Source organism: Poecilia reticulata, linkage group LG8, assembly GCF_000633615.1.
Source record: "Poecilia reticulata strain Guanapo linkage group LG8, Guppy_female_1.0+MT, whole genome shotgun sequence".
Taxonomy (NCBI): domain Eukaryota; kingdom Metazoa; phylum Chordata; class Actinopteri; order Cyprinodontiformes; family Poeciliidae; genus Poecilia; species Poecilia reticulata.
Window position 1 is genome coordinate 26,294,922 of NC_024338.1, and position 26,285 is coordinate 26,321,206.

Sequence of the window (26,285 nt, forward strand, 5' to 3'; positions counted from 1 at the left end):
AAAATGGAAAACAATCAAATGATGTTCTTTAAAATGTCTTTTCGAAAAAAAAATGTCATAGAGATTAAGAAATCTGTGGTGACGTAATTTGAAGTTTAAAGCTGATGACATTGTCTTTAATAAAGTATTGAAAACAAAAAATAACTTGTCAATATGTTGGTTCGCAAGAGCCACTTATACGGTGCAGATAGAAAATGACTATTTATCATTCACTGAACTACGATTTTGAGTATACCAGGAAATCTTTATTTAATTTTTTTTAATTATTTCTCATCCTTGCAGAAGAAGGTTGTTTTTCTCTTGTTTCTCCTGTGGACCATATAAAATACAGAGAGTGAAGATTAAGAAGAGGAACAACACATTAAAGACTATATTAAACAACATGGGGCTATAAAAGGAAARAAACAATAAAACCAGAAGTGCAGTGGCCAAAGACATGTTTCAGAGTAGATTTAATAGAAACTGTAGGCCAGACTGTAGTTTTTTACAAAAATGTTCTCAAGGATGTACTTACCTGTGTTCATGTACTTATAGACTCTACTTTTCTGTGCGGTGCGTGGGTGTGCCATAGAAATTGTAATGGAGACTGCAGAATCCTTCAACTAGCTGAAAATGAATTATTTTAGCTGTAAACATTTATTTCTGTTACAGAAAGTGACCTGACTGCTTTTTTTTTTTTTTTTACTTTCTTTAATTGTGCATGCCTATCTGGTCAAACACATGGGAGGAAAGATTCCCTGTGGCGACTCAGAAAAAGTCTCATTACTTTCTGTGTTTCAGAGTATCCACAGCAACCAGCAGCTCRAGATGGAGCTCTGACCTAGTGGTTTTACGCTGCACAAGTACAATTATTTGATGAGCTGAAGAGAAAAGCATTGAGAAGTCTCTTTTTACATCTCAGTGAGGAGCTCGTGACAGGAATCAATGTRAAGGTGAGAAAACTGGAAGATCAGGAGAATGAAGCTAATTTCTGTTAACTCCTTTGAGGAAAGATAAGTAGGAGGAGACAAGGGGGGTTTTTTTTAGAGAAGGAAAGAGATGTGCAATGAGCTCACGGTGTGTGGAGTGGAGAAATGACTGAGGCTCCCATGATGGGAGGGGACTCAGAGATGGCAGGAACTATGCTTTGTGGAGTCGAGACTGACAGAACAGTTGAGGATATGGCAACACTGAGCAATGTGCAGCTGAACCTGAAAAATCTTGATTCAGTTCTGGGAGAAAACCTTTGGGAGAACAGCAACTATCCTCATCTTCTCAAAACAGATCAGGCTTATCTGAAAATCTCTGCTTTTGATTTCTGCATCCAACAAAAGAACTTTATACCAAGGCGCAGCACTTCAGCTCTTATGGATTAGTGACAAACTACTAGAAGCTGAAAGTCTCCTTTTAAAAGCTAAAGATGCCTGTGATGAAGGGCCTCCTTGCTCCACAGAATACCTTTTTGGACAGCATTGCAAACCACTTCGATGGAACCCGTAAGTACTTTAAAAAAGATGTTTTACCTTTTTTTTTTTTTTTTTATCAAACACTGATCAAGAATAGCCCAGTGTCTCATTTGTTAGCCCAAATCAGGTTTGTGGGRCAAAATACTCAGTTCCACGTAGAGCAGAACAGAGTATTTCTGCTCTATGCAGAAATACTTGTTTTGTTTGCTAGATTGTGAAGCACATTAACATACAAAATGTGTATTGTCATTGGTGAAATCCTTTTATTTTTAAACCAATAACATAAATGTGAAATTATTTTTTAAGGATTTCTTTTGGACAAATCTGTAAAAAAAAWAAAAWAAAAAAWAATTCACAACTTAATYTGTGAAAAATGCTGTGRTTGTTTCCACCTGGATAAAAATAAGTATCCTTTCTTTTCAGGAATGCTTAAACATAAAAGGCCAACATAAAAAAGAACATGCAGTACTCTACATGTATATGMAATGCTAAAAAGATTTATTAATTTATTTTTGGGTTAGGTAACTCAATCTTAATATCAATATAAACCTTTATTTAACCAAGATAACATATTAAAAGTCTTGTATACAAAATATTCATGGTAAGTGGCAGTAGCACAATTAGTCATCACAAATCCAGCTATCTTTGAGTGAATTGTCCTTTTTACTTTTAGAGTATAGATAATAGGAATACAGAAAAAAAACACTCTTAATTTTAAGTGTCCATTCCAGTACATGAACACAACTTAATGTAAAAGTGKGGAATAGTAAAAGAAAACGGCGTTTTGCAAAATACAATTTCTCCCTTTACCTWACAAGCTAAAGGCAGGAAAACGGATGAAACGATGTACATTTTATGGCTCATGTGGTTCAAAACAGATGCTTTGTTTTAGATTTACTGGACAAAACCTGTTGATCTCCATCAAGTAACATAATAATCTTGCATTTGTCCAACCAACAGACATTTGTGACAGTGACCGTTCAAGGGGCCAGTCAGTTTTCAGCATCAGCTGTCAGTTCATTAGATTAGAAAGAGCTTCAGCAACAAACACGGCCAAGTCTATGAATCATCTTGAACTTGTCTTGACTGAAACGTGAGCAGCRGCCATTGAAAACGCCTAGCAAACAGGAATGGAGACACTATCCACATGATCCTGTTATGAAACCAGGGAGATTGATTAAAATGAATTATGTAGTGGTGGGGAGCTCATCAGATATCATCTGAGGTCTTGCTCAGTGAACCTTTTTGAAAGTTGGAAACTCACCTAAATTATTAATCAGATCACCCACCACCACAAAATGTAGAAAACAGAACTGATGTTTGAATTAACTTTTTCAGCTTCTGTCATTGATATCTGATTCTTCATGGACACTCCTTCCTGACCTGATTCTGTATTTCATCATTTTCACACCTTAATCTTTGCTGGGCTACAGGAGCTGGTGCCAGTGGTTAACATGCGAGGTGCGTTCCTAAATCGTCATTTTAAAGAATTGGAAAGGCTCTTTGTTGACCACAACTCAACGCGACTCAGATTTCGGTTTTGCATTTTTGCTGTCAACATTATTAATTAATCTGTTCAGCGGAGGGGAAAAGGGCAGTTTTAATCAAAGAGATAATCTTNTGAGCTCACGGTGTGTGGAGTGGAGAAATGACTGAGGCTCCCATGATGGGAGGGGACTCAGAGATGGCAGGAACTATGCTTTGTGGAGTCGAGACTGACAGAACAGTTGAGGATATGACAACACTGAGCAATGTGCAGCTGAACCTGAAAAATCYTGATTCAGTTCTGGGAGAAAACCTTTGGGAGAACAGCAACTATCCTCATCTTCTCAAAACAGATCAGGCTTATCTGAAAATCTCTGCTTTTGATTTCTGCATCCAACAAAAGAACTTTATACCAAGGCGCAGCACTTCAGCTCTTATGGATTAGTGACAAACTACTAGAAGCTGAAAGTCTCCTTTTAAAAGCTAAAGATGCCTGTGATGAAGGGCCTCCTTGCTCCACAGAATACCTTTTTGGACAGCATTGCAAACCACTTCGATGGAACCCGTAAGTACTTTAAAAAAGATGTTTTACCTTTTTTTTTTTTTTTTTTATCAAACACTGATCAAGAATAGCCCAGTGTCTCATTTGTTAGCCCAAATCAGGTTTGTGGGACAAAATACTCAGTTCCACGTAGAGCAGAACAGAGTATTTCTGCTCTATGCAGAAATACTTGTTTTGTTTGCTAGATTGTGAAGCACATTAACATACAAAATGTGTATTGTCATTGGTGAAATCCTTTTATTTTTAAACCAATAACATAAATGTGAAATTATTTTTTAAGGATTTCTTTTGGACAAATCTGTAAAAAAAAWAAAAWAAAAAAWAATTCACAACTTAATYTGTGAAAAATGCTGTGRTTGTTTCCACCTGGATAAAAATAAGTATCCTTTCTTTTCAGGAATGCTTAAACATAAAAGGCCAACATAAAAAAGAACATGCAGTACTCTACATGTATATGMAATGCTAAAAAGATTTATTAATTTATTTTTGGGTTAGGTAACTCAATCTTAATATCAATATAAACCTTTATTTAACCAAGATAACATATTAAAAGTCTTGTATACAAAATATTCATGGTAAGTGGCAGTAGCACAATTAGTCATCACAAATCCAGCTATCTTTGAGTGAATTGTCCTTTTTACTTTTAGAGTATAGATAATAGGAATACAGAAAAAAAACACTCTTAATTTTAAGTGTCCATTCCAGTACATGAACACAACTTAATGTAAAAGTGKGGAATAGTAAAAGAAAACGGCGTTTTGCAAAATACAATTTCTCCCTTTACCTWACAAGCTAAAGGCAGGAAAACGGATGAAACGATGTACATTTTATGGCTCATGTGGTTCAAAACAGATGCTTTGTTTTAGATTTACTGGACAAAACCTGTTGATCTCCATCAAGTAACATAATAATCTTGCATTTGTCCAACCAACAGACATTTGTGACAGTGACCGTTCAAGGGGCCAGTCAGTTTTCAGCATCAGCTGTCAGTTCATTAGATTAGAAAGAGCTTCAGCAACAAACACGGCCAAGTCTATGAATCATCTTGAACTTGTCTTGACTGAAACGTGAGCAGCRGCCATTGAAAACGCCTAGCAAACAGGAATGGAGACACTATCCACATGATCCTGTTATGAAACCAGGGAGATTGATTAAAATGAATTATGTAGTGGTGGGGAGCTCATCAGATATCATCTGAGGTCTTGCTCAGTGAACCTTTTTGAAAGTTGGAAACTCACCTAAATTATTAATCAGATCACCCACCACCACAAAATGTAGAAAACAGAACTGATGTTTGAATTAACTTTTTCAGCTTCTGTCATTGATATCTGATTCTTCATGGACACTCCTTCCTGACCTGATTCTGTATTTCATMATTTTCACACCTTAATCTTTGCTGGGCTACAGGAGCTGGTGCCAGTGGTTAACATGCGAGGTGCGTTCCTAAATCGTCATTTTAAAGAATTGGAAAGGCTCTTTGTTGACCACAACTCAACGCCACTCAGATTTCGGTTTTGCATTTTTGCTGTCAACATTATTAATTAATCTGTTCAGCGGAGGGGAAAAGGGCAGTTTTAATCAAAGAGATAATMTTCTGGATGATACTTATACATTTTACTTCAAAGAATCTTTGAATTTCTGACTGTAGGCAAAGGAAGAAAGTAAAGGTTATTAAAAGCACACAGATTTAAWTTGAAGATAATTACAAATTAACAATTTTTTAAAGTTACTTTTCCACAGTGAAATAAWGCAAAGGATGCGTGCTGCTAGATGTGTAGATGTTTTCACTAAAGTATGTGGAGATGAAGTCATAAAGCTAATACAAGATCTTTCTGGTTTTGTGTTGCCATGGGGATTTCTGAGCGAGAAAAGAAGAAAAACATATGGCAATTGTGCAGTTTTACAAGAATTTAGTTCTGGGACACAAATTGAATCAGGCAAGCRCGCTGAACGCAACAGCCAATTAGAAATATGTGAAAGATTTTTACCTTCCTTGATGTATTATTTCTTAGATAAACATAYACAATTAKGCCATTGAATGAYGAGTGAACTGTCTGCTTTGTTTTCAGCAGAAGAATACAAATCTCTGACATTCAAGCCAGCATTTGTTCCATGCTGTCCTTGGAGCTACGYTATTGTTTAAAAGTTTTCTTCAGCWAACAAAGAAGGTTTAAAAATGCTGTTAGCTTATATTCAAAGCCTCACCTGAAAARGGACGCCTTACTCATTATTTGTACAGAAATAGAAAGGAGACATGTACCTATTAGTGTGCTTTATTGAATTAAGAACAGATTATCACTAACAATTTCTTCCATAATGCTTTTCAAATATTAATCACCAGCTGGTGTATTAAATCAATATAAATTGCTCTTACAAACATTTCAGTACAAGCTTCTCTAGCTCATTGTTAGGCTGTAGAGAAAAACAATATTTGGCATAACAATTAAAAGGTAGTGGAAATTAATACTGGTACTATTATTCTGATATTATTTTGAATAATATATTTAATTAAATAGGAACATTTTGTCTTCTTTTGTTCAGACTTTGCATTAGTGGCTTCTAGAGCAGTAGCTTACATAATCTTATTGTGCAAAGGTATCAGTCAGGAGAAGTACAATAAATTCCCACATCATTCTACATTTGCCGTAGCACAATAAAGACAGTTATGTATGAATGGAGAAAAAACTTCAAAGAGTTACAAGAAGCCATCCTTTGGCTTTTCTGCATGAGACCTTTAGACAACTACTTTTCTGTCTTCCTGTGATGGCAAGCTGTGCTATTGCTTGCCGTAACATAAAACTAGGAACAGCTTTCAGGTATCTAGTCTTTCTTACCAGTGATATTTTTCCAAAAAAGTTGTCTGGCAGTATCTGTGCTGCTGCTTTAAAAGAGGGAATGGTGAAATAATTCCTCTTTCTGTTGAGCTCTAATGTTGTTTTTCAACCTCTAATCTCTGCCATTTGTCTTTTTGACTTTTTCACAGACAGCAACTTTCTTCTGGGAAACGCCAGGGGTCGATATGATTACCGGATCGTCTATTGTTCGGATGGTTTTTGTGAGCTGACTGGTTTTGTTCGGACGGAGGTCATGCAAAAAACCTGCACCTGCACCTTCCTTCATGGGGCAGAGACCAGTGACGGTGTAATGGAGCAGGTGCACAAAGCTCTGGAGAGTCAGCAGGAGTATCAGGGAGAGATCTGCTTTTACAGGAAAAATGGTAAGAAAAAAAAATGCTGTTTCTTCTGCTAACGTCATTGTTCATCTACTTATATTTAGCCATCAAGTGAACATTTTAGTCTTTGTCTAATATCTCTCTGTAACTCTTTGGTACTCAAAGGAAATCAGTTCTGGTGTCTCCTGGATATTGTTCCAATTAAAAACGAGAAGGGCGAGGTGGTTCTGTTTCTGCTATCCTTTAAGGATGTCAGCGAATCTTACGGGAAAAGCCATCACTACATTCATGAAGACGGTGAGCCCTTACTGCATGCTTCTAGAAGCTCTGTTCTCAGTGATTCGAAATGATCTCTAAAATTGTTAACATGGTTTTTCATTGGCTTGATTTTACCTAAAACTATATGGAAATGACTAATCCAACTAATTTTGCAGTTGTCTTTGATTTTTCAGAGGCCCCTCGAGAAAAACGAAAAAGCAGTCGATCATATTTTATTCGGACTCAAGACAGGGGGAGAAGTGTTCTGCACTGCCTGAGTAGCCTGTTCACAAAGAGAGGCAAGAGGAAACTGACCGATGTGAGTTCAGAACTCTGTCTCAACTTTCCATCAACATGATGGAAAACAACCAGAGACTAAGAAAATTTATGTACATTTTAATGTTGCTCTGAATACTTTCTTCATTGTTCCTCAAGAGCCCAGTACAGATTAAACTTGTTTATAGAATGACTTTTATTTTTCTGAGTGTAATTGAGGGCATTAGAGATGTGGAGTTCAAGATGTCGTGTCATGTGGCATTTTCAGAGCATGTTCCAGAAACCCTGCGTACCTGAGTACAAGGTGGCCTCTGTGAAGAAGTCCCGTTTCATTCTGCTGCATTACAGCATTTTCAAGGCCATGTGGGACTGGCTGATTCTGCTGGCAACTTTCTACGTCGCTGTCACTGTTCCTTTCAACGTCTGCTTTGTCAGTCACAGCGAAGGTGGCGATCGTCTCTCACTTGTCACTCGCAGCACCACATGGAGTGACATAGCTGTGGAGATGCTCTTCATAGCTGGTACGATTTCTGTGCATTGACTTCAAATGTTGGATTTAGTGGAGAAAATGTTTAAGCGTTTCAAACCTGTTGACCATCATATTGAAACCCAAGTAACATTAGGAAAAGACAAGAGCAGTAAGTTTAAACCACAGCTGTTTCCTTGGTGATGGCTGGCACATGACTACCTCCCACCATTTCTCACCCACTCAGCGTCAATGTTGCCCTAGGTTATAAATCATAATTAGATTTCTCTCACTTCGTCCCAGTTCTTCTTCAATGGAAGTGCCATAACACGTCTGTCACACAACCTCTTGACAAGTTTGTCTTTAAAGAGTCAGTCGTACAAAATTAGCTCACCCGCTACCTCGTGCATTTCCCTCCTATGCAAGTCTCTGGAGCAAGTCTTCAATCATTGTGCATTTTCTCTCTGTTTCATGTTATGTTTCTGTAACTTTTGCAGATATTATTCTGAATTTTCGCACCACATACGTCAGCCAGTCAGGTCAGGTAGTGTATGACACCCGATCCATCTGCCTACATTACTTCACTACCTGGTTCTTTGTGGATCTGATTGCGGCCCTGCCATTTGACCTTCTCTATGCTTTCAACATCTCAGTGGTAAGACGGTCACGATAATGCCAAGAATGTCATGTTTCTTTGTTTAATATTTTTTGGCTAGTTTCTTTTTTTTTTTGGTATACCTGGGAAAGTTTTAAAATATAGCAATATTTTATGTCTGCATCATAATCTCACACTGAAAATGTTTGGAAAKTGAGATGGGTCATTCGCTATCCCTTGCACAAAAACACAATCTAATATTCATGTGACCAAGTTAAAGTCACAGCACAGATAAGCAAATTCTGGGTGTTTGTGTCAGTGAAATGAATTTTTCTGGCATTGTTAAGCCAGAAAAACAAGTGCCAACAAGTTTGTCCACTTCCATACCTCAAATTTTGCCCATTTTTCTTGGTACTCTTCTTTTTCCCACTGTTTTATGTTCTCATTAACTTTTTCCAGTTTCTAACAAACAAAATCATCTGTTTAGCTTAAAACATAAAAAAGCAGAAAAATGTAGAACCCTTTAATGCATGTTTTGTTTTCCCACATTCAGACCTCACTGGTGCACCTTCTAAAGACGGTTCGTCTGCTGCGCTTGCTTCGGCTCTTGCAAAAACTGGATCGCTACTCCCAGTACAGCGCAGTGGTCCTTACACTGCTCATGTCTGTGTTTGCCCTGCTGGCTCACTGGATGGCTTGCATCTGGTACATCATTGGACGCAAGGAGATTGAAAGTAGTGATCYTGTTACCTGGGATATAGGTGAGTTCAGCTAGTCACGACAGTCTCCTTTAATCAGAAGATACTTCTTGTTTGTTGTTTGAACATCTTGAGTCGTGACTTAATGCTTTAATGCCTCTGACTTTCCTCCTTAGCCCAGAGGAAGTCTAGGTTACAGAATGTCCAGATTGTATGACCAATTTGACCAATTCGAAATATYTGTCCGCTCAAGCACAATAAATCAATAAAACATGAACAATGTTAGTSTTACACTTWATTTTCTTCCTCCTGAGKGATTAACAATATGTACCCATACCATCAGGGTGGCTTCAGGATTTGGGTAAGCGTCTGGAGACACCRTAYATCAACAGAACCACAGGCGGACCCTCCATCCCCAGCGCCTACATTGCCGCCCTCTACTTCACTCTCAGTAGCCTCACCAGCGTTGGTTTTGGCAATGTGTGTGCCAACACGGATGCAGAGAAAATCTTCTCCATTTGCATTATGCTGATTGGTGGTGAGTTTAAAACCATGAACAGGAATTTTCCATATGGGTTAAATTTTCTAAGCCCACCTTTACCRTTTCATCCACCGTCAGCTCTGATGCACGCCGTGGTCTTTGGTAACGTAACGGCCATYATCCAGCGCATGTACTCACGGCGCTCGCTCTACCACACCCGCATGAAGGACCTCAAAGACTTCATCCGTGTGCATCGACTCCCTCAGCAGCTGAAGCAGAGAATGCTGGAGTATTTTCAAGCCACATGGTCAGTCAACAATGGCATAAACACAAATGAGGTAAGTGAGGAACAAAGGAAAAAAATATCTTTACATTAATTCTTCTAGGGTACAAGACTTATTAGTAAAATTAATATTGTGCTCGTAATTAGATCTTGTATGTATTTTTTATGAAATAACTTGTTCATTTTTGTTCAGTAATTGAAACAYRAATTAAGTTTCAGCATTTTGAGGCATATCAATCAGAACAATAAATTCTCTGTGGGTGTTTCTCCTTTCAGACATACAATCCTTTTAAATGTGGGACATTTTATATTCTCTGAAGTCCTATTCCATTTCCTTGAGTAGATGTCAGAATTTCAACRACAATGTTAGAATCCATTTTGAAGAAGTTGCCAGAACTGAAATGGGGAGAATACTCATTAACACACCCACCATCACCTCTCTGGATAATTAATTCAGAGTTGAAAGCTATAGATGCAGCCACTGGTTTTAACAGGAAGTATTTTYGTATCAGCTTGATACATCATGAAAGTGCAGCAACATCTAAAACCTGGTTTGTGGCATTTAAAAATCAAAAGACATACATTTTTCAAAGTTTATTGAGTAGAGGTTGGCTGTTGTCTAAAATATTTAATAATACAAAGTTCTTTTTTGAAGAACCTTGTAATAAAATATTATTTTGTTAGTAGCTCATAAAATAGCAAAATACAACAGAARAGCATCAATTCAATGCCTTTAAAGCCTTTAAATTTCATTGTCACATTGCTCTTATGGTTTAAAGTCCCTGTATTACTAAAATGTATATATTTTTACATTACATTATGTAAAACAATATAATATTTTACATAATATTCTAAAAGCAACCAAAACACGCTATAGAGTTTTAAAATTCATTTGTAAATGCTTTGATATTGGGAAGCCATTACAAATTGGCACATTTTTTAAGGTTATCTTTGTTTACCTCCTTCTTGTTTGCTCATGTTGATCCTTGGCTAAAATCGTGTATATCAAAATAATATGCTTACAGTAAAACTTAGTCAGTAACTTAATTCCTGAGGGTGAACTGCAGAATGCTGATTTACTTATAACAAAAGTCTCTTTTTTTTTTTCTCTCATTCGCTCTCAGCTGCTTCATGACTTCCCAGATGAACTGCGAGCAGATATCGCCATGCATCTGAACAAAGACATCCTGCAGCTGCCTGTGTTTGAGAGAGCCAGCAGAGGGTGTCTACGCTCTCTCTCCCTGCACATCAAGACTTCCTTCTGTGCACCGGGGGAGTACCTCATCCGCCATGGAGATGCCCTGCATGCCGATTATTTTGTCTGTTCCGGTTCCCTTGAAGTCTTGAAAGATGGTATGGTCCAAGCTATTCTGGGTGAGTGTGCACAAAGTGTGAAACGCTTCCAGCTGTTGACTCACATCTTCATCTAGTAGCAGCATCTTTTTGCAACTCCTCTCTCTGACTATCGCTACAGGCAAAGGTGACCTGATAGGGGCTGACCTGCCAGAGCACGATCAGGTGATCAAGACAAATGCAGACGTGAAGGCGCTCACCTACTGTGACTTGCAGTACATCAGTGTCAAGGCTTTAAGAGAGGTCCTCAGGCTGTATCCGGAGTACGGCAGTCGCTTCAGCTCTGACATCCACCACAACCTTACCTACAACCTGAGAGAGGGCAGTGAGCCTCATGTAAGACTTATCATTTTATGGTACCACAGAATTCATTTGAACAATTTTACTGACCTTATAAAAGAAATTAACTGGCTACTTCACCAGATACACCATGTTGAACATATGCTTAGACAAGGCAGATCTGAAGTCAAATGGGGGGCCCAACCGAGCACTAGGAAGGTGTCTGTGATGTGAATCTGTTGTTCCACCACCTCTCAAAGGTGCTCTGATGGATTAAGATGTGGTGGCGGCTGTAGAGATCATTATGGTACAGTAACCAAGAAACCACGAGGGGATGATTTGAGTTTGGTGACATGGTGGCTACTTTTTTCTGCAAGAAGTATCCACCAAAGGATGGATTCAGTATTGTGGGATGAAGAATGCATCACAACAATATTTGGGAGGGCTCGATATTTAAACAATTTTCTACTATGAGGTCCAAATGGGTCCAAATTGCTTCCATTGAACCTCAGTAAATCTTTTCCGCAACTTCTAAAAGCCTAACTGGAATGATTGGCTTGTTCATGATTGGCTGATTCACTGTTTATGTTAACAACCAACTGAAATAGATGTGCCTAATAATGTGATTGGTGAGTGTACATATTCACTGTGCATAATCACACTTTATAAATTAAGGAAAAATGTCTTAGTTTTTTGTTTGTTTGTTTGTTCTATCTGCAGGCAGTAAAGAGATGTACATGGACTCCCAGGCAGTCTTTGGTACGTGTTGAGATGCCTCCTCTTTACTTAGACGTTGAGATGCCTCCTCTTTACTTAGACAGAGCTGAGTCAGGCGTTTCTTTTATTAAAACTGAAAAAACACAAGGCACATTAATACAGTGTATGACTACCATTGTCAGTAGGTAAATAAAAATACATGTATTCTCTCTCTCTGACCTTTCAGAGGCCAGAGAGAGAGAAAAATAAAGTAACATTTTATCACAATGAGACTACCAGATATAGTCATTTTATGTGGGTGTTTTAAATATTTTAGATTCATGCTTTAGCTTATGTTTGCCAAATGGACACACAGTAAGCTCAACAGCAAAATGTAATGTGTTCTTTATCTCATAACACGTTAATAAAATGTAATTCTATTACATTATCACATGTAATATTGATAACATGTTAACATTTTGATAATAACATRAAGAACATGTCATGTTCTCAAACATATCCCTCAAACAACTTTGCAATTAACTTCATTGGCTTTCGATCTCTCTTCCAGCATCACGTCTCTTTGGATCACAAACTACCCGACGTCACTGAAGCAAATGATGAACATGCAGATGACATGAACCATTTGTGTCCGAGCAGAGTACAAGGTTCTGGAGGCACTCTTCAGTTTTCTCGTCTCAGCACTTTAGGACAGGAGCTCCACCACATCCAAACGCTCCACCCATGTCGGTCACCTGTTTCTCAACACCAAGGCTGTAGCATCTCTCCTCAGTCCTTTGCCAAGGAGGATCTCACTCTGTCACCTTCTGTCAGTCTGAAAAACGAATCCGGTTTAAGTCATCGGCCATCCAAGCTACTGCTTCCATCCTTCCCTTGTGTTAGTCCTCTTAACCTGAGCCCCAGGTGACTTTTTCCACCTTGTTTGCACTTGCTTGCACTTTGCTCTTTTTTACAATGATGTGATATTCATTTGCTTCATTGTCAGGGTCGTGGATGGGATTGAGGACAACAGTCACACATTTCAGTTCAACATAGAGCAGGATAAGACAAGGATTAATATGTCAGGTAACATTTTTTTTTTTAAGATGTTGACAATTTTTTTCAAGTTAATGAAAAAAAATGTTTGAAATTCTTCATCAACTGAATTTACATAAGATGTAAGATATTTTACATATTTCATTTCTTGTTTTGATATTTTTTTCCCCCCAATACATAAACTGCTTAGTTCATGTTAGGTAATTAATTAACATGTTCAGATTATTTTACCTAGTAAATATCGTAGACAATGTTATCACATGAACTCTATTTTCTTTTTTTATATTTTTTAGAAGAGTTACAAATGAATGCTAACCTTCTAATTGAGACAGAAGAAGTGAAACAGAACATGACCAAATTAAATAAAGAGGTGAGATTCAAACATAAATCTTGTTTCCCCCTATAAATGCAATACTTGATAGTTTTATTATGGGGCTTTAATCAACATCTGAGACATCTCTTTAACTTTTATTTTCTGTTCGCAGGTGAACAACTTAAATGAAGAAGTATCCAACCTGACTAAGGAGCTCCATGACATGATGCATTTTCTGCAGTCAAATATGCCTATGCCTCATCATGTCTCTCCTCCTGGTGTAACAAGATGTAAAAACTGGCAGCCTCATATCCCTTTAGATTCATATGGAAATGCACAGGACTGCAGTGGGATACCGTCCCACAACAGGACTCCCACGTTGCTGCTTTCATCAAGCTCTGTGTCTGCCTCTTTGCACCTATGCTGCTCTGACAGAGATGGAAAAACAGCTGATGGGCTGCAGAGTCAATACAGTCCATTTCAAACACCCAGAGCCACCCCAAACTCCCCTTACAATCACAGAGTTGTATCCCTCCTCGGCATTGATTCAGGCCCCAGCACCTTTCCAGTGATTTGTCAAAGCCAACGAGGAGTCTACAATACATCTAGTCCTATTAAAAATAACACTAATCCAGTAAATTGTGGACACTCTCATCCTACATTGAATTTTCTAACCAACTCACAAAGCCTCACCAATCCCCAGACGCCAGTTCATTCTCCGAGCAATCCCACTGGACAGGCACGGTATCGCACAGCCTTCAGCTCTCTGGCACCCTCAGGACCTTGCGCTTCACTGTCCACAGATCACAACAAGAGCCAGCAGAGCTCCACGAGACAAAACGACCCAGCGGGACCATGAGTGTTCTTTGCTGGGGCAGATTTCAAACAGAGAGTGTGGAGGATCACTCTACCACAACAGGACAGACAATTAYGGAGCGAGTCAAAATGTATCAGAAGACTCACAAYGATAATGACTTCTGTCTGTGTTACTTTGTCGAAATGACAAGTTTRTTTAAATGGTAAAGGATTGTTCTTTCCGAAATAATAAATTGCTATTTACCAACTGCTGCAGCCAAATATGATCTATTTGTAAAATAACTCTTTACAAGTTGTTGTGCATAAAGTAATGCCTAAAAATTTGAGACTGAAAATTTAGATACATCAATAAAACTATGGCAATAGAGACTGTACATGTAGTATTAGATAATTAATGTTTTTAATGATTTCATTAGTTGCACAGCAAGACATCAGTGAAAGCTGCATTATTTGCTGTTTCCACAGCAGCTGACATAATTTGCCCTTGAAATAATGCTAGATAAAGAGATGTAGCGCCTCTGTGTGGTCACAGAAACAAAATGCACAGACTATCATTCATGACAGCAGGAAAAACTGATTTGATAGAAAACCATGTTGTTTGTTTCTCTTTGGATCACAAACTACCCGACATCACTGAAGCAAATGATGAACATGCAGATGACATGAACCATTTGTGGCCGAGCAGAGGTTCTGGAGGCACTCTTCAGTTTTCTCATCTCAGCACTTTAGGACAGGAGCTCCACCACATCCAAACGCTCCCCCCATGTCGGTTTATGTTAAAAAGAAAATACCCTCAATACCCAGTTGAGGGTATTATCATACCCTCAACTGTATGACAATGTCAATACAGTTGAGGGTAAAACTAAGTACACGTGTGTTGCTTTGGGTTGATTTTAGTGGTAAGGAAGCAACAAGGCCTTATTTATGAAATTCATCTAATAAAATGATCAAGTTCTTCTATAAAGGCAGATCTTTACAGCAGATGGACCCACATGAAATGGACAATCACATTGCCAACAGAATAGCTAGAAATAAGCAACAAATTGATCAAAATCCTTGACTAAACCTAGATAAAATGCTCTAAGAGAGMGCTGTTAAAAATAGGTCAAATTTGAATCAACAGAAGAAATCCTAGAARAAACTTGGTAAAAAAGTCCATAATTATGTAAAAAAATAAAAATAAAAGAAGGATGAAGCCCTTTATATTCTCATTTTTAAATTTCAGTCCAATCTGCAGGGAACTAGTAAATAAATTGTGCTTAAACAATTCTAGCCATACTAAAATGAGGAACAATGCAATTTATTGTCAAAATATATTTATCACAACAATCACATTAATTATGATGAAGTTATCTAGTGATTTATCTAGTGATTCTGCTTAGATATCACCAAATACAACCTATTGCAAGTAGAGTTAGGAACCTTTAACGATCTTAATCTTCTGTTAACAAAAGAAACAGAAAAAAAAAACAGCTGTATTTGATGACTCTTGGTTCTTACTGATTGCAATTAGTTMATTCTAAAAGAGACAGTTCAGGACTAAAACATGAGAAGAATTCTTGAAAAAGTCTTCACATCTAAAAACGCATGGGAATTCTACTCAATTTTGGCTGTTTAGACATATTTTGACGTTTTTCTTTCTCTTTGGGTTTCAAATAAACTGAAATGAACACTTTATTTGAACCGAATGAAATAAATTAACTTTTTAATGACACTCACGTCTTTAATGTTCACTGTTTATCGTTCCTAAATTTCTCTGGTGTGACCTTTTGTCATCATACGCTAATTAATACGAAATTCTCTGCTGTGAACAAGTAACATAGACGGGGATAGCAAAATCTTTTAATGACTTTATCTTTTAATCAATGTGCAACACTTTTAAACTTATTTCTACCCTCTGGAGAGAAAAAAAAACTGTACACATTTAGGTTCAAGCTTTGAAACTTAACCGGTGTTCTGAATCTAATAGTTTATGCAGGCTGACGCTGTCATTGGTCAGACAGGCACTGACAAAAACAGTGGGAGGTTCCCGGAAAAAAATCGCTTAGCGGAAGGGAAGGCCAGACCCCAAGAAGCAGAAGACAGCCACTGCCGATGAGGCTAACGAAAGAAGAAAAAGTCATGTAAGTCGAGCCGCTTAATATGATCGAACATGTTAGGAGGGGGAACCCTTAAAGAATGCCCACTCTATGTTACTGAAAAGCTGTTTAGCCTTATTTGGTACAATTTAACCGAACCGATGTGCCAAGTCCGAGCTCAGCCTAAATGTCCATTAGAGTGGATCGAGTGAGGCTATGAGCTTCGGGCTGTAAGAGACGGGAAATTTGAGAAACAACATTTCAAAGCCAAGTAACAACTGCTGCTTGACAGGGTTTTGATATGGTTTCAATTCCGGAAGAGACGCAGTTAGAAAGACCCCAAGTTTCTTTCGGACAGCGTGAAACAGCTGACGACGTGCGGCCGAGAAAATGAAAGTTGTTTTAATGACGTTTTTGACACAGCTGCTAACAATGCTATCAGAAGTTAACCAATTAGTACTTTTTTTTTCTCTCTCTTTCCAGAAACTCATTCAGTCGTCGCATTAAACACGTTAAACAAAGTTTCCTTTTCAGTTGCTTAGCATTTATGTTTTGCTGTCGTTTACGCCACTAAGCTAGTGCTAAAATGCTAGGCGAAGAGGAAAGATTAACAGTTGGGAGTTTGTTTCAGGCATTTAGTCAGATGTTTATTGCTGACAATATTCTTGTTCACAGTCAGACCTTAAAATACGACATTTTAAGGCCTTTGTTAGATACTTGGTCATTTATATATCTGCTAATGTCGCTCAGCCTGTGTTAGCTGTTGTGCTAAAGCTAACCACAACCAGAAAGAAGTTTTGCTAACTTGGAAACATTAGAAACTTGAATCATTTCATGTGCTGCGGATGTGTATTTAGACCTCATTTGTTTCGACTATAACAAACACTGTTTATGGAGACGGTTAAGTACTTGATAACTGTTTTTATCTGAGAGACTCAGCAGTTTAACTGACGGATTCGTAAGCAATCTGTTTTCTTCAAATGATCATACGGCTAGGAAACTCCTTTCACGTCCATTTTTATTACACTTGCTTATTTTTGTAACCTAACATTTAATTTCGCCTCACAAACTTCACTCAAATCATAAATACCTTTAAATGCCATCTCATAAAGTGTCATTACCGTTGACAGGTGTAATGTCGCACTTCTCCCCGTTATATTGCTAAAGTTATCTATCTACACGTGTGTCTGCTTACATTTAACAGCACATTAAATCACATGCTCCTTCATAGATCCTGTTTATGGTTTAATAACAGGAGCAGAGTTTGGACCTTTGAGACAGAAAGGGATAACCAGCCATGTGCATGGGCTGTTCTGGTGTTTATGGTGTTTGGACCTTGGCCTCATAAAGCGGCAATATGTTTTTTGGCAAATCAGCCCTGTTAAAATTATGTTTTCCTTTTTTTAAAAGAGTATGCTGAAGTTTGTTCTCCAAAGTTTGCTGGCGAATTGTATAAAGTTCAAAGGTGACAACACCTAAAATGGAAACAAGGGTTTCCATTTCTAATCAGGTGTGTTAAAGGTGATCCCTTTGTGTTTTGTGCCGACATTATTTGGAATAAAAACGATTTGAGTTTTGATGCTAGGTATAAGTACAAAATAGTTTAGCTTTTGATGTAGAGAAAGAATCTAGAAGAGCAACCTAGACAGTTCAAGGCCCACTAATCTGAAGAGGTGAGCAGTAATTCAGTCTACTTACTAGAAAGGAATGTTGTTTTTTCAGTTTCCTTGAAACGTTCAACTAAATGACAAGATGGTGATTGGGCTTCCGACTTCTCTGTTTGGTTACTGAGCTTCTAAGAGACGTCACAAGAAAGGGAAGTTCCTGTGATTTCCTATTGGCCTTTAAAGTGATTACCATCTTGGTTGCTTGTCCTGTGTCACATCAGTGCATTTATATTTAAACTTTCAAACAAATGTTTGACTTGAAACACCGTTTGAACAGCCTTCTATGAAAAGAATTTGTCATTTCATTGTAGATTCTAGGCGATAATCTGCCTGTGTATCTTTACCGTTTTGACAAATGCATCTGACTTCAGCGTGCAGAACTTGAAATCTTGCTGACTGTATGTTTGAAACTGCCATAGCCAAGACTGGATGGTTACTTGGTACATGGAACAAAGGGAGACCTGTGGTGCAGCCTTTATATCAGATACAACCAGCTGTTCTGTGACCCCACCCTTTTTCACAACATTCGTCTCTGGTTGCCTTCATAAAACTTGTACTGTTTGCTTAATGTACCATTAAGACCTGAGGAGTCATCTAGATAAACATACCAATTTGCCAATATTTTCACTTTCAGATATGTATTGCGTCTAGCTGAATTAAAGGCAAGGTTAAAGTAAAATTTTGCTCTGGGATTGAGTTGAATTTTAACGTTCTCTTGAAAAGTAAGGACGGGTAAAGAATGTAGTTTGTTTTCTTCATTGATTATAAGTTTGTATTGTTTCTTTTATTTGTAGAAAGTCTAAATGGATGACAGTTATAAGTCGGACAATAATATGAAATGGACAAACTTTGTATTTTTATATTTGTATAAAAACAAAGCAAGTTTAACTCGATGTTGGACCTTGGGGTACATCAGTGTCATTAACCGTTTCTTTTGTACTATTATTATTAGTATTATTAACAATGCAGGAAGGTACATATTTTCCTGAAGAACAAAAATACGTTTTAGTTATAGTACTTAACTTCCATACACATATTTAAAGTTTGCACACGCTGCCATATTTTGCATTAAATGTAGTGCAGTCCCTGTTGGTGTCTTGGATATCACGCTGGGTGCAGAGCAAACAGGAGGCCATGATGAATATTTAACAGGCTCTTGTGACTGCTGCTGCTTCTTCCTCCCCTTTCCCCTGACCATGTCCTGCTTTTCTCTCTCTCGATCCCATTTCATTATCAAGGTTCTGAGTGCACTTTAGAGATTCCCTCTCTCATAATGCATGATTAAGGTACAAGTGTTACAAAAAATCTTGGCGGTGTTTCAGTTATTACCACTGATTCCTTAAGCGAGGAATGCAGGAGAGTTGTCATCAGCTGCTTGCGAGCACACAAGTACAGACTGACCTTTGTTTGTCCAGGTGAGCAGAGCGCCTTCATTCCTACCTGATTTATTTTTTTTTTGTTTGTTTTGTTTTTGATGTGCTGTGAAATTGAGTACTTGTCTGCCAGGTACCTTCACAACACTGTTAGCATCTGCAAAATACGTAAAAGTTGCAGTTTTTTGAAAAAGGAGTAGTGCAGCTTGCTGATGTTTTAATGCTAACACATTAGTAGAACATGGTTGCTGCACTGTCAAATAAAACATGCAAGTCCTGAATATTTTATGGACAAAGCTGTGATCTGCAGTCACATGCTAAAGATTAAGAATGAGTTAAGCTGCATGCTGGGGAAAAGCCCTGCTTCTTTAAAAAAAAAAAAAACTCTACTTATTTCTTCTTTCCAGTACATTACCACACTCTACCAGCAAATATCTATGCTTCATACTCTGGGTAAGAATTCAGCGTCAAACTGTCTGTTAGACTGCTGGATTTATTGTGTTCAGCAGTTAAGTGTTCTGCAATCTTCACTTCCTGCTTTTAGCTGAGTTGTTTCCTGTCCTTTGACGGAGCAGAAGCTGACTGACCTAATGTTTGTCATCCAGCAGAAAAAAGATTTTGTGAAGTTTTAAGACTGTCATGTCTGGCAAACATGAAGCGAAATGCGCTGGTATGTAGATATGCAGTAGTCATAAAAGTCTCAGTGGTTTATAAATACTGAATTACAGTGAATCTAAAATATTGCTGTGGCTTACGTCTGCCTCCATTTGAGTTCCCCTTTTTTTACTCTTGACTACAAGTCAAACAATGAATATTTTTTAGAGTTGCTCAGTCTTTGCAAAAAAAACACATGTGGATAATGAAATGGGATATTTTAAAATCTTGAATTGAAGTTGAATTTTGGGATTTATGTTCATCTTAACGGACTGAATACATGACATCTATCAGAAGGCCTTGTTGCCAAATGTCTATGGGATTTTAATTGTACACCTTTTTGTTTGTGTGTTTATGTGGGACTCTGGATGCACTTTAACAACCAATGATGCACAGAAATGTTCAATAATATTTATATATAGTTAGCTGTAAGGAAATTTGGTTGTGTCTCTAAAAACCTCTACCAACAGGAAGTTGTTTATGGTTATTTTGGCTCAGCTGGTTTAGATGAGGGCCATCTTTAGAGAGAGAGAGAGAAAAAAAAACATTGTATCATTATGTTTCTGCATAATTCAACAAAAAAATCCCAAAGTAAATTAAATCCTGGTCACCTGTCTGACAAAGTTTGATCAGCTTCTAGGTAAACTGGCTGCACTTTAGTACATTGCATTTAAAAATAACTGAGCTGTTGGACTGAGCTGTTGGTTGCTTAATGTTGCACATTTTGTATTTTTTACATGTCTGTCTTGAGACTTCTGATTTGCATGTAATAGACTGAGGACCTGTTATTGGACAGCTGTTTTATTGTGACATGCCAGAACCAGGTGCGTTAATGAGTGTTGGATTTCATGCTCTGCTTCTTTGCATGTCCTACAGATTACCAGCTGGATTAGGGCGCTGCAGCTTTTGGTTAATAGATCTGTTTACATTAACCATTCAGTACCTTCACCACTTATTCATGTTCAGTAGATATATGTTGCATGATATGGATTAAAGAAAAGGACTTGTATCTCAATATTTCTAGTTTACAAACAATTTTAACTTTAAGTAATTGAATTGATTATTGATTTGATTATTTTTGCCTCTTGTTTCAGAGATGCATTAGCATCTTAAGAAACTTTAGTATGGTCTGAGTGTAGCCTGTGGGAGAAAAACCAAGGGCCCAATTTCAAATAAGCCATGGAGTTTTCTCCTTTAGCACTTGTTTACTAAACAAGGCTAAATGAATAACTCTCAAACGGGGTAATGAGTCTGATGGTGGTGTTTTGCATCAACAACTTCAGTTTTTAAGGTTTCTGAAGCCGACAACAAAGCTTTAGTGCAGAAGCATAAGGATGATTTCTGTTTTTGGTGGATTTCTATTTTGATTGTATTTGGAGACTGTGGTTGTTTAGTAGAAACTCAATAAACTGAAATGCTTTTCTCTCTGCTTTTGCAGCTCTCAGTAGTGAGGTGTCGTCTTCCTCCAGGAAAGCTACCTGCATGACCTGAGCCCACCTGCGTTTACCTCAGCTTCACCGTCCTTCTGCAGAAAAAACTTAAGCCTTTACTCATTCATCCTCTCCTGCCCCTCCCACACACGGCTTTTTTTTTTTTTTTTCTTGTAATTTCCAACGCTGCAATATGGCAGGGCGAGGTGGACCAGCACGGACCAACGGCACCGCTGCTAGCAACAAGATATGTCAGTTCAAACTAGTGCTACTGGGAGAATCGGCAGTTGGAAAGTCCAGCCTGGTGCTGCGCTTCGTCAAGGGCCAGTTTCACGAGTACCAAGAGAGCACCATCGGAGGTAAGGAGTCCAGGATTTCTGTATGTTTTCCATGCAGGAAAACATGCTTTTTTTTTTCTTTTTTTTTAAAGCACTGTATTTGTAATCTGTAGTATTAGTGAGTTCTGATGATGTAGTAATTTATAGATGCATGGCATATTCCAAATACAAATCAACATAAAAAGGTCTTCAGATTTCAGAAATTATCACTTTTATCCTTTAAATTACAAAGCACAGAATAAAGTGTGACTAAAACTAGATTAGCTAGATTATCTTAGATTTGTAAAATAATAAATGGAAAGTTAATAAATTAAACTGTATACCTACCTACTTTTCACAACTGGAAAAAAAAAACATTTAAATCCTTGTTTTTCTTTCTCAGTTTCCCTGTGTTTTTTTGTGCTGCATTCTTCCACCAGCTGGTGGTACACAGGAGTCATTTAAAAGTCATTTGGGCTATCTAAAAGGCGTAAAAAGCTGGTAGACTTCTAATTAAATATTTCTGCACATGAAGTTATTTGATTTGCGTCAAACATTTAGGTTCCGAACTGATTGTGCACTCTTGATTTAAAACATCAGACTTGAGCCCTGAAGCAGAAGACTTGTCCATGCCAGTAGAAGTGATCTGACTTCTGGCAGGTCTTTCTCATATCTGTTGTCAGTTTAGTCAGGAGAAGGACCGGTAAAACCAGTTCTTCCAAGAGCAAAGGATGACTTCGACTGGCTTCAGGCTCTTCACACAAAGTAGGCAGACATCTTTACCAAAACTGGTCAAATTGCAGAAAGTGACACATGTCTCTTGACTGTTTCAGTGGACCTAGATTGTAGCATCAAATCATAATGAGGGCAAATGCCAGTTAAATGGAGCTTTGAACTAAAGGAGGAATGTTACGAATTGAATTGCTAAACAGAAATATGTTAATCCGTCTGAAACTGGATTAACAACTGGAAACTTTCCACTTTTCTTTCTTTTATTCCACAGGTTTTTGTGGGTTTTCCACATTTTTGCCTTTTTCAGAAGATGAGCACACTTCACTGGGTAGCACTTTTAGAAATGTGTTTTTTTTTTTTTATGAATATACAGATGTTCAGTATCTACAGGGCAGTCGAGTGAATATTTAAGATTGTACATGTATGAAATAAGTCATTTCATAGTCACTTTTTCCCTAACTGTCTTCCCTGCTGTATCCGGTTTCTGATGAGTCAACTTGCATAAGAATGTAGGAACAGGATACTCGCCAAAGAATGGGTGAAAATAAAACGAGTCAGCACTTGTTTTTTTTTTTTTTTTGCTTTCTATTGAACTTGTGGTCAGTGGCATGCCTGGTCAAAGATTACAAAGCTTTAAAATGTGTACTATGCAAGAAGGAGCTAAGCTTTAAGTGTCATGTGAGAGATGGCTGATTGTGTGAGTGTATTTCATAAAACAACATTTCCTCCTGGTAAAGTGAGTTGCTTTCTTTTGTTTCCTACGTTTTTTTTTTTTTCTTACCCTGATTTGTAGCGTTTTCAGCAGATTATGAATGTAAATAATTGATTTCATATTATTAATGTGTCCCAATTTAGTGACTTGTGTTTTTTTTCTTTATCATTGCACCAAAACGTATTTTTATTTTTTAATCCGTTTAAAATTCTTTTTCTAATTATCTTTTTAGCTGCCTTCCTCACACAGACGGTATGTTTGGATGATACAACAGTCAAGTTTGAGATCTGGGACACCGCAGGACAGGAACGGTATCACAGCTTGGCGCCTATGTACTACAGAGGAGCCCAGGCTGCCATTGTGGTCTTCGACATCACCAACACAGTGAGTGACAGCCAAAACTCTGGTCGACTATTTGTGTAATCGAGTCAGATTTAAGTGTGGTATCACACTATTTTGCACCTTTCTGTTGTAAAGGATACATTCACACGTGCAAAGAACTGGGTGAAGGAGCTGCAGCGACAAGCCAGCCCCAACATCGTCATTGCACTGGCAGGAAACAAAGCCGACCTGGCCAGCAAGAGAGCCGTAGATTTCCAGGTAAGGGGAATAATGCAGAATCTGCTACAGATTAATTTTCAAGGTCAAAATGCCCTGAGATGTTTCCTTTGGCCCTGTAGGAAGCACAAGCATATGCAGACGACAACAGCTTGCTCTTCATGGAAACTTCAGCCAAGACCGCAATGAATGTTAATGAGATTTTTATGGCTATAGGTGAGTGTTTCTCAGAAGTCCAACTATTAATTCATGAATCATTTGTACAGGCTGAGAATAAATTGCTACCTCCTAGTAACACTGTAAATGCATTTAAATAAATTTTGCTTTTGACTGGAAACAAAATATTAGAACCTTCTATCATAGACATTTCAGTGTAAAAGTTTTCTGTTTCTTCTTTCAATTTAATCTTAGTTTTAATGTGATTCTACTTAAAATGTTGGTCATTTGTCACCATTTTTTTTAGGTTCATTGGTAGATAGTTATTGGTAGAATCCATTGTTGCAATACTTTAAGCCGGAGATTGACCAATTATCTTTATTCTCTGCAACAGCCAAGAAACTTCCGAAGAACGAGCCCCAGGGCGGAGCGGGACCAGGCGGACGGGCCAGAGGTGGCGTGGACCTGCAGGAAACCGCGCCACAGGGCAGAAGTGGCCAGTGCTGTGGGGGTGGAAACTAACTAACTCAATAAATCAGCTGATCCAGCCGATCAACGACACCAGATATTAGCCAGCTGTAAAACGACGCCCCCGTTGGTCCAACCAAACCACCAACAGACCAACTTATCCTCTCGGCACCAACTAAACTGTTCGACAAAATGAGCATACTGGCCAGTAGATTGCCAGATCCCCACTGATGGTTCCAGCTTGATGAACCTGCCAAAAATACCAAGAAATCGACCTACAGGCTTATTCACAGAATCGTGTTTTTTCACCCCGGGACTCGCCATTCCATGACCTTTCTTTTGATGATGGACACATGACGTCACCTTGGAGGGGAAAAAAACAAAAAAACAAATCCCATTCATGGAAGGAAAACAAACAGAAGTCATTAACAATTGCTCCTAAGAGAGGCATCTTGTCCACTGTTCTGTGTTTGTACAGAGGAAATCTAATTAATGGAAAAGGAAGGAAAATGTGTAGGTTTGATAACCCCGTCGTTGCACAACTTGGACTCGCTTTGCAAGTGCACCATAAATGTTTCCATCATGGTCTTATGTTAAAAGCAAGGTGCATATGGAGTCTTAAGGAATTGGGTCAGGAGGTTTTCACCAAGAGAGAACAAATGGGCAGATTTCTTACAGAGCTGAGCTGTGTAGATTGATTGATTTATCTCTATTATTACAGTTTTTTTCTTTTGGCACAGACTGGTCAGTATGATTTTGAAACCTATCTTAAGGTTTTACAATCATTTATCTATGTTATCCAAACTTATACAGTAAATGCAACTTTATTAACAATTTCACCCGTATGTAATTTTAGCATTAATGTAATGTTTCTGAATTATCAGTGTAAAATGGGAGATGTGTAAAGATTCTTTTTTTTTTTCTTTTCTTGACCAAAATCACAACTGCATTTAAACATATTTCTGTATTTGTAACAGACTTTTGAAGTTTGTAATCAATCTGTAGTTACTGTCAAAAACAACAACAAATATTCCCAATCTGTTTGTATTCTGTCAAATTTAATTATTTTTTCATGTCTTAATTTCTTTTTCCTCTGGAGATTCATGGTATTAAATGCACTGGTTCTGTCTCATCAGCTTTGTGAATTGAGATGTTATCCTCTGCTTCTTTCATTTCAAGGAGGGCTTGAGTTTGAGTAATCTTGTCATCCTGCTGTGGCATCACCATCTTGCACAGAAGAACTTGCACCAGAGCAGCGCTTGCTGCTGTAAAGTGGGTAACGGGTAGAGAAGGAGGAAAGAAAATGTAATTTTACAAATAAAAGAGCCGAAGGTATCTTCTTTGAGTGATTTTTTAATTTTTTTTTTTTTTATATTGGGTGTTTTTCAAAGAATAAATCCACTTTTGATGGTAGATTTATTTAAGCTATGGAGTAAGTGCTCTAAATTTAGCATTAAAAATGTACATGACATTAAAACCTCACCTTTATAGCTATATAATTTGTATAGGTGTGAAGATGTTGGAATAACCAGAGTTGGCACTGGTTGTTTTGGTGAAATACCGCGATGCCCCGCCCACACTTTTTGCAACATACTTCTGGTCAGCTGGCTGGGGAAAAAATGGCCACCAACTTCCTTAGCAAAGATTGTTTCAGAAACAAAACGGGGTAATTAAGCAGCTAATATTGCCCTAATACTCCCAGCGTTGTGTGGTGATATGCAGAACAGTTGAAACGTAGGCTAATTTTCGCATAGATACTTCGAAAAAATGCTAAATGTTTATGTATGCTCTGATATTTTAATATGCAAAAACAAACTTTAAAAGAAACAGGTTTGACTTATTTTTGCAGTAGTTTCAACATTTTGCTTTCCTGTTTTAAATAAAAAACATCCGATCATGTTATTTT

General features: G+C 37.8%; 2 protein-coding genes across 3 annotated transcripts; both read left to right on the forward strand.

The window, feature by feature from the left end:
* Window positions 1-862: 862 nt before the first annotated feature.
* Window positions 863-14,472, forward strand: kcnh4a (potassium voltage-gated channel, subfamily H (eag-related), member 4a). Of its 2 annotated transcripts, none has more exons than XM_017306418.1 (16): window positions 863-1,475; window positions 6,476-6,709; window positions 6,830-6,961; window positions 7,117-7,241; window positions 7,467-7,719; window positions 8,162-8,319; window positions 8,813-9,020; window positions 9,301-9,495; window positions 9,577-9,776; window positions 10,846-11,095; window positions 11,196-11,410; window positions 12,074-12,112; window positions 12,621-12,973; window positions 13,056-13,135; window positions 13,399-13,475; window positions 13,591-14,472. In XM_017306418.1, exons 1-16 carry the CDS (start codon window positions 1,400-1,402, stop codon window positions 14,275-14,277), a joined length of 3,282 nt encoding a protein of 1,093 aa, XP_017161907.1. In that variant the 5' UTR covers window positions 863-1,399; the 3' UTR covers window positions 14,278-14,472. The 2 variants fall into 2 exon arrangements, with proteins under 2 accessions (XP_017161907.1, XP_008415281.2); XM_008417059.2 differs by lacking the exon at window positions 863-1,475 and adding an exon at window positions 3,099-3,495.
* A 1,774-nt stretch (window positions 14,473-16,246) lies between these two features.
* Window positions 16,247-25,714, forward strand: rab5c (RAB5C, member RAS oncogene family). Its single transcript, XM_008417060.2, has 6 exons — window positions 16,247-16,357; window positions 21,445-21,795; window positions 23,430-23,581; window positions 23,675-23,797; window positions 23,878-23,971; window positions 24,306-25,714. Exons 2-6 carry the CDS (start codon window positions 21,630-21,632, stop codon window positions 24,431-24,433), a joined length of 663 nt encoding a protein of 220 aa, XP_008415282.1. The 5' UTR covers window positions 16,247-16,357; window positions 21,445-21,629; the 3' UTR covers window positions 24,434-25,714.
* Window positions 25,715-26,285: the final 571 nt, after the last annotated feature.

What these genes read in the sequence shown, in the direction of transcription:
- rab5c (XM_008417060.2), top strand. Translation starts at nt 21,630, where the DNA reads ATGGCAGGGCGAGGTGGACCAGCACGGACCAACGGCACCGCTGCTAGC. An exon ending in TCTTCGACATCACCAACACA is followed by an intron (nt 23,582 to 23,674) that starts GTGAGTGACAGC and finishes TCTGTTGTAAAG; the next exon opens with GATACATTCACACGTGCAAA. An exon ending in AGAGAGCCGTAGATTTCCAG is followed by an intron (nt 23,798 to 23,877) that starts GTAAGGGGAATA and finishes TTGGCCCTGTAG; the next exon opens with GAAGCACAAGCATATGCAGA.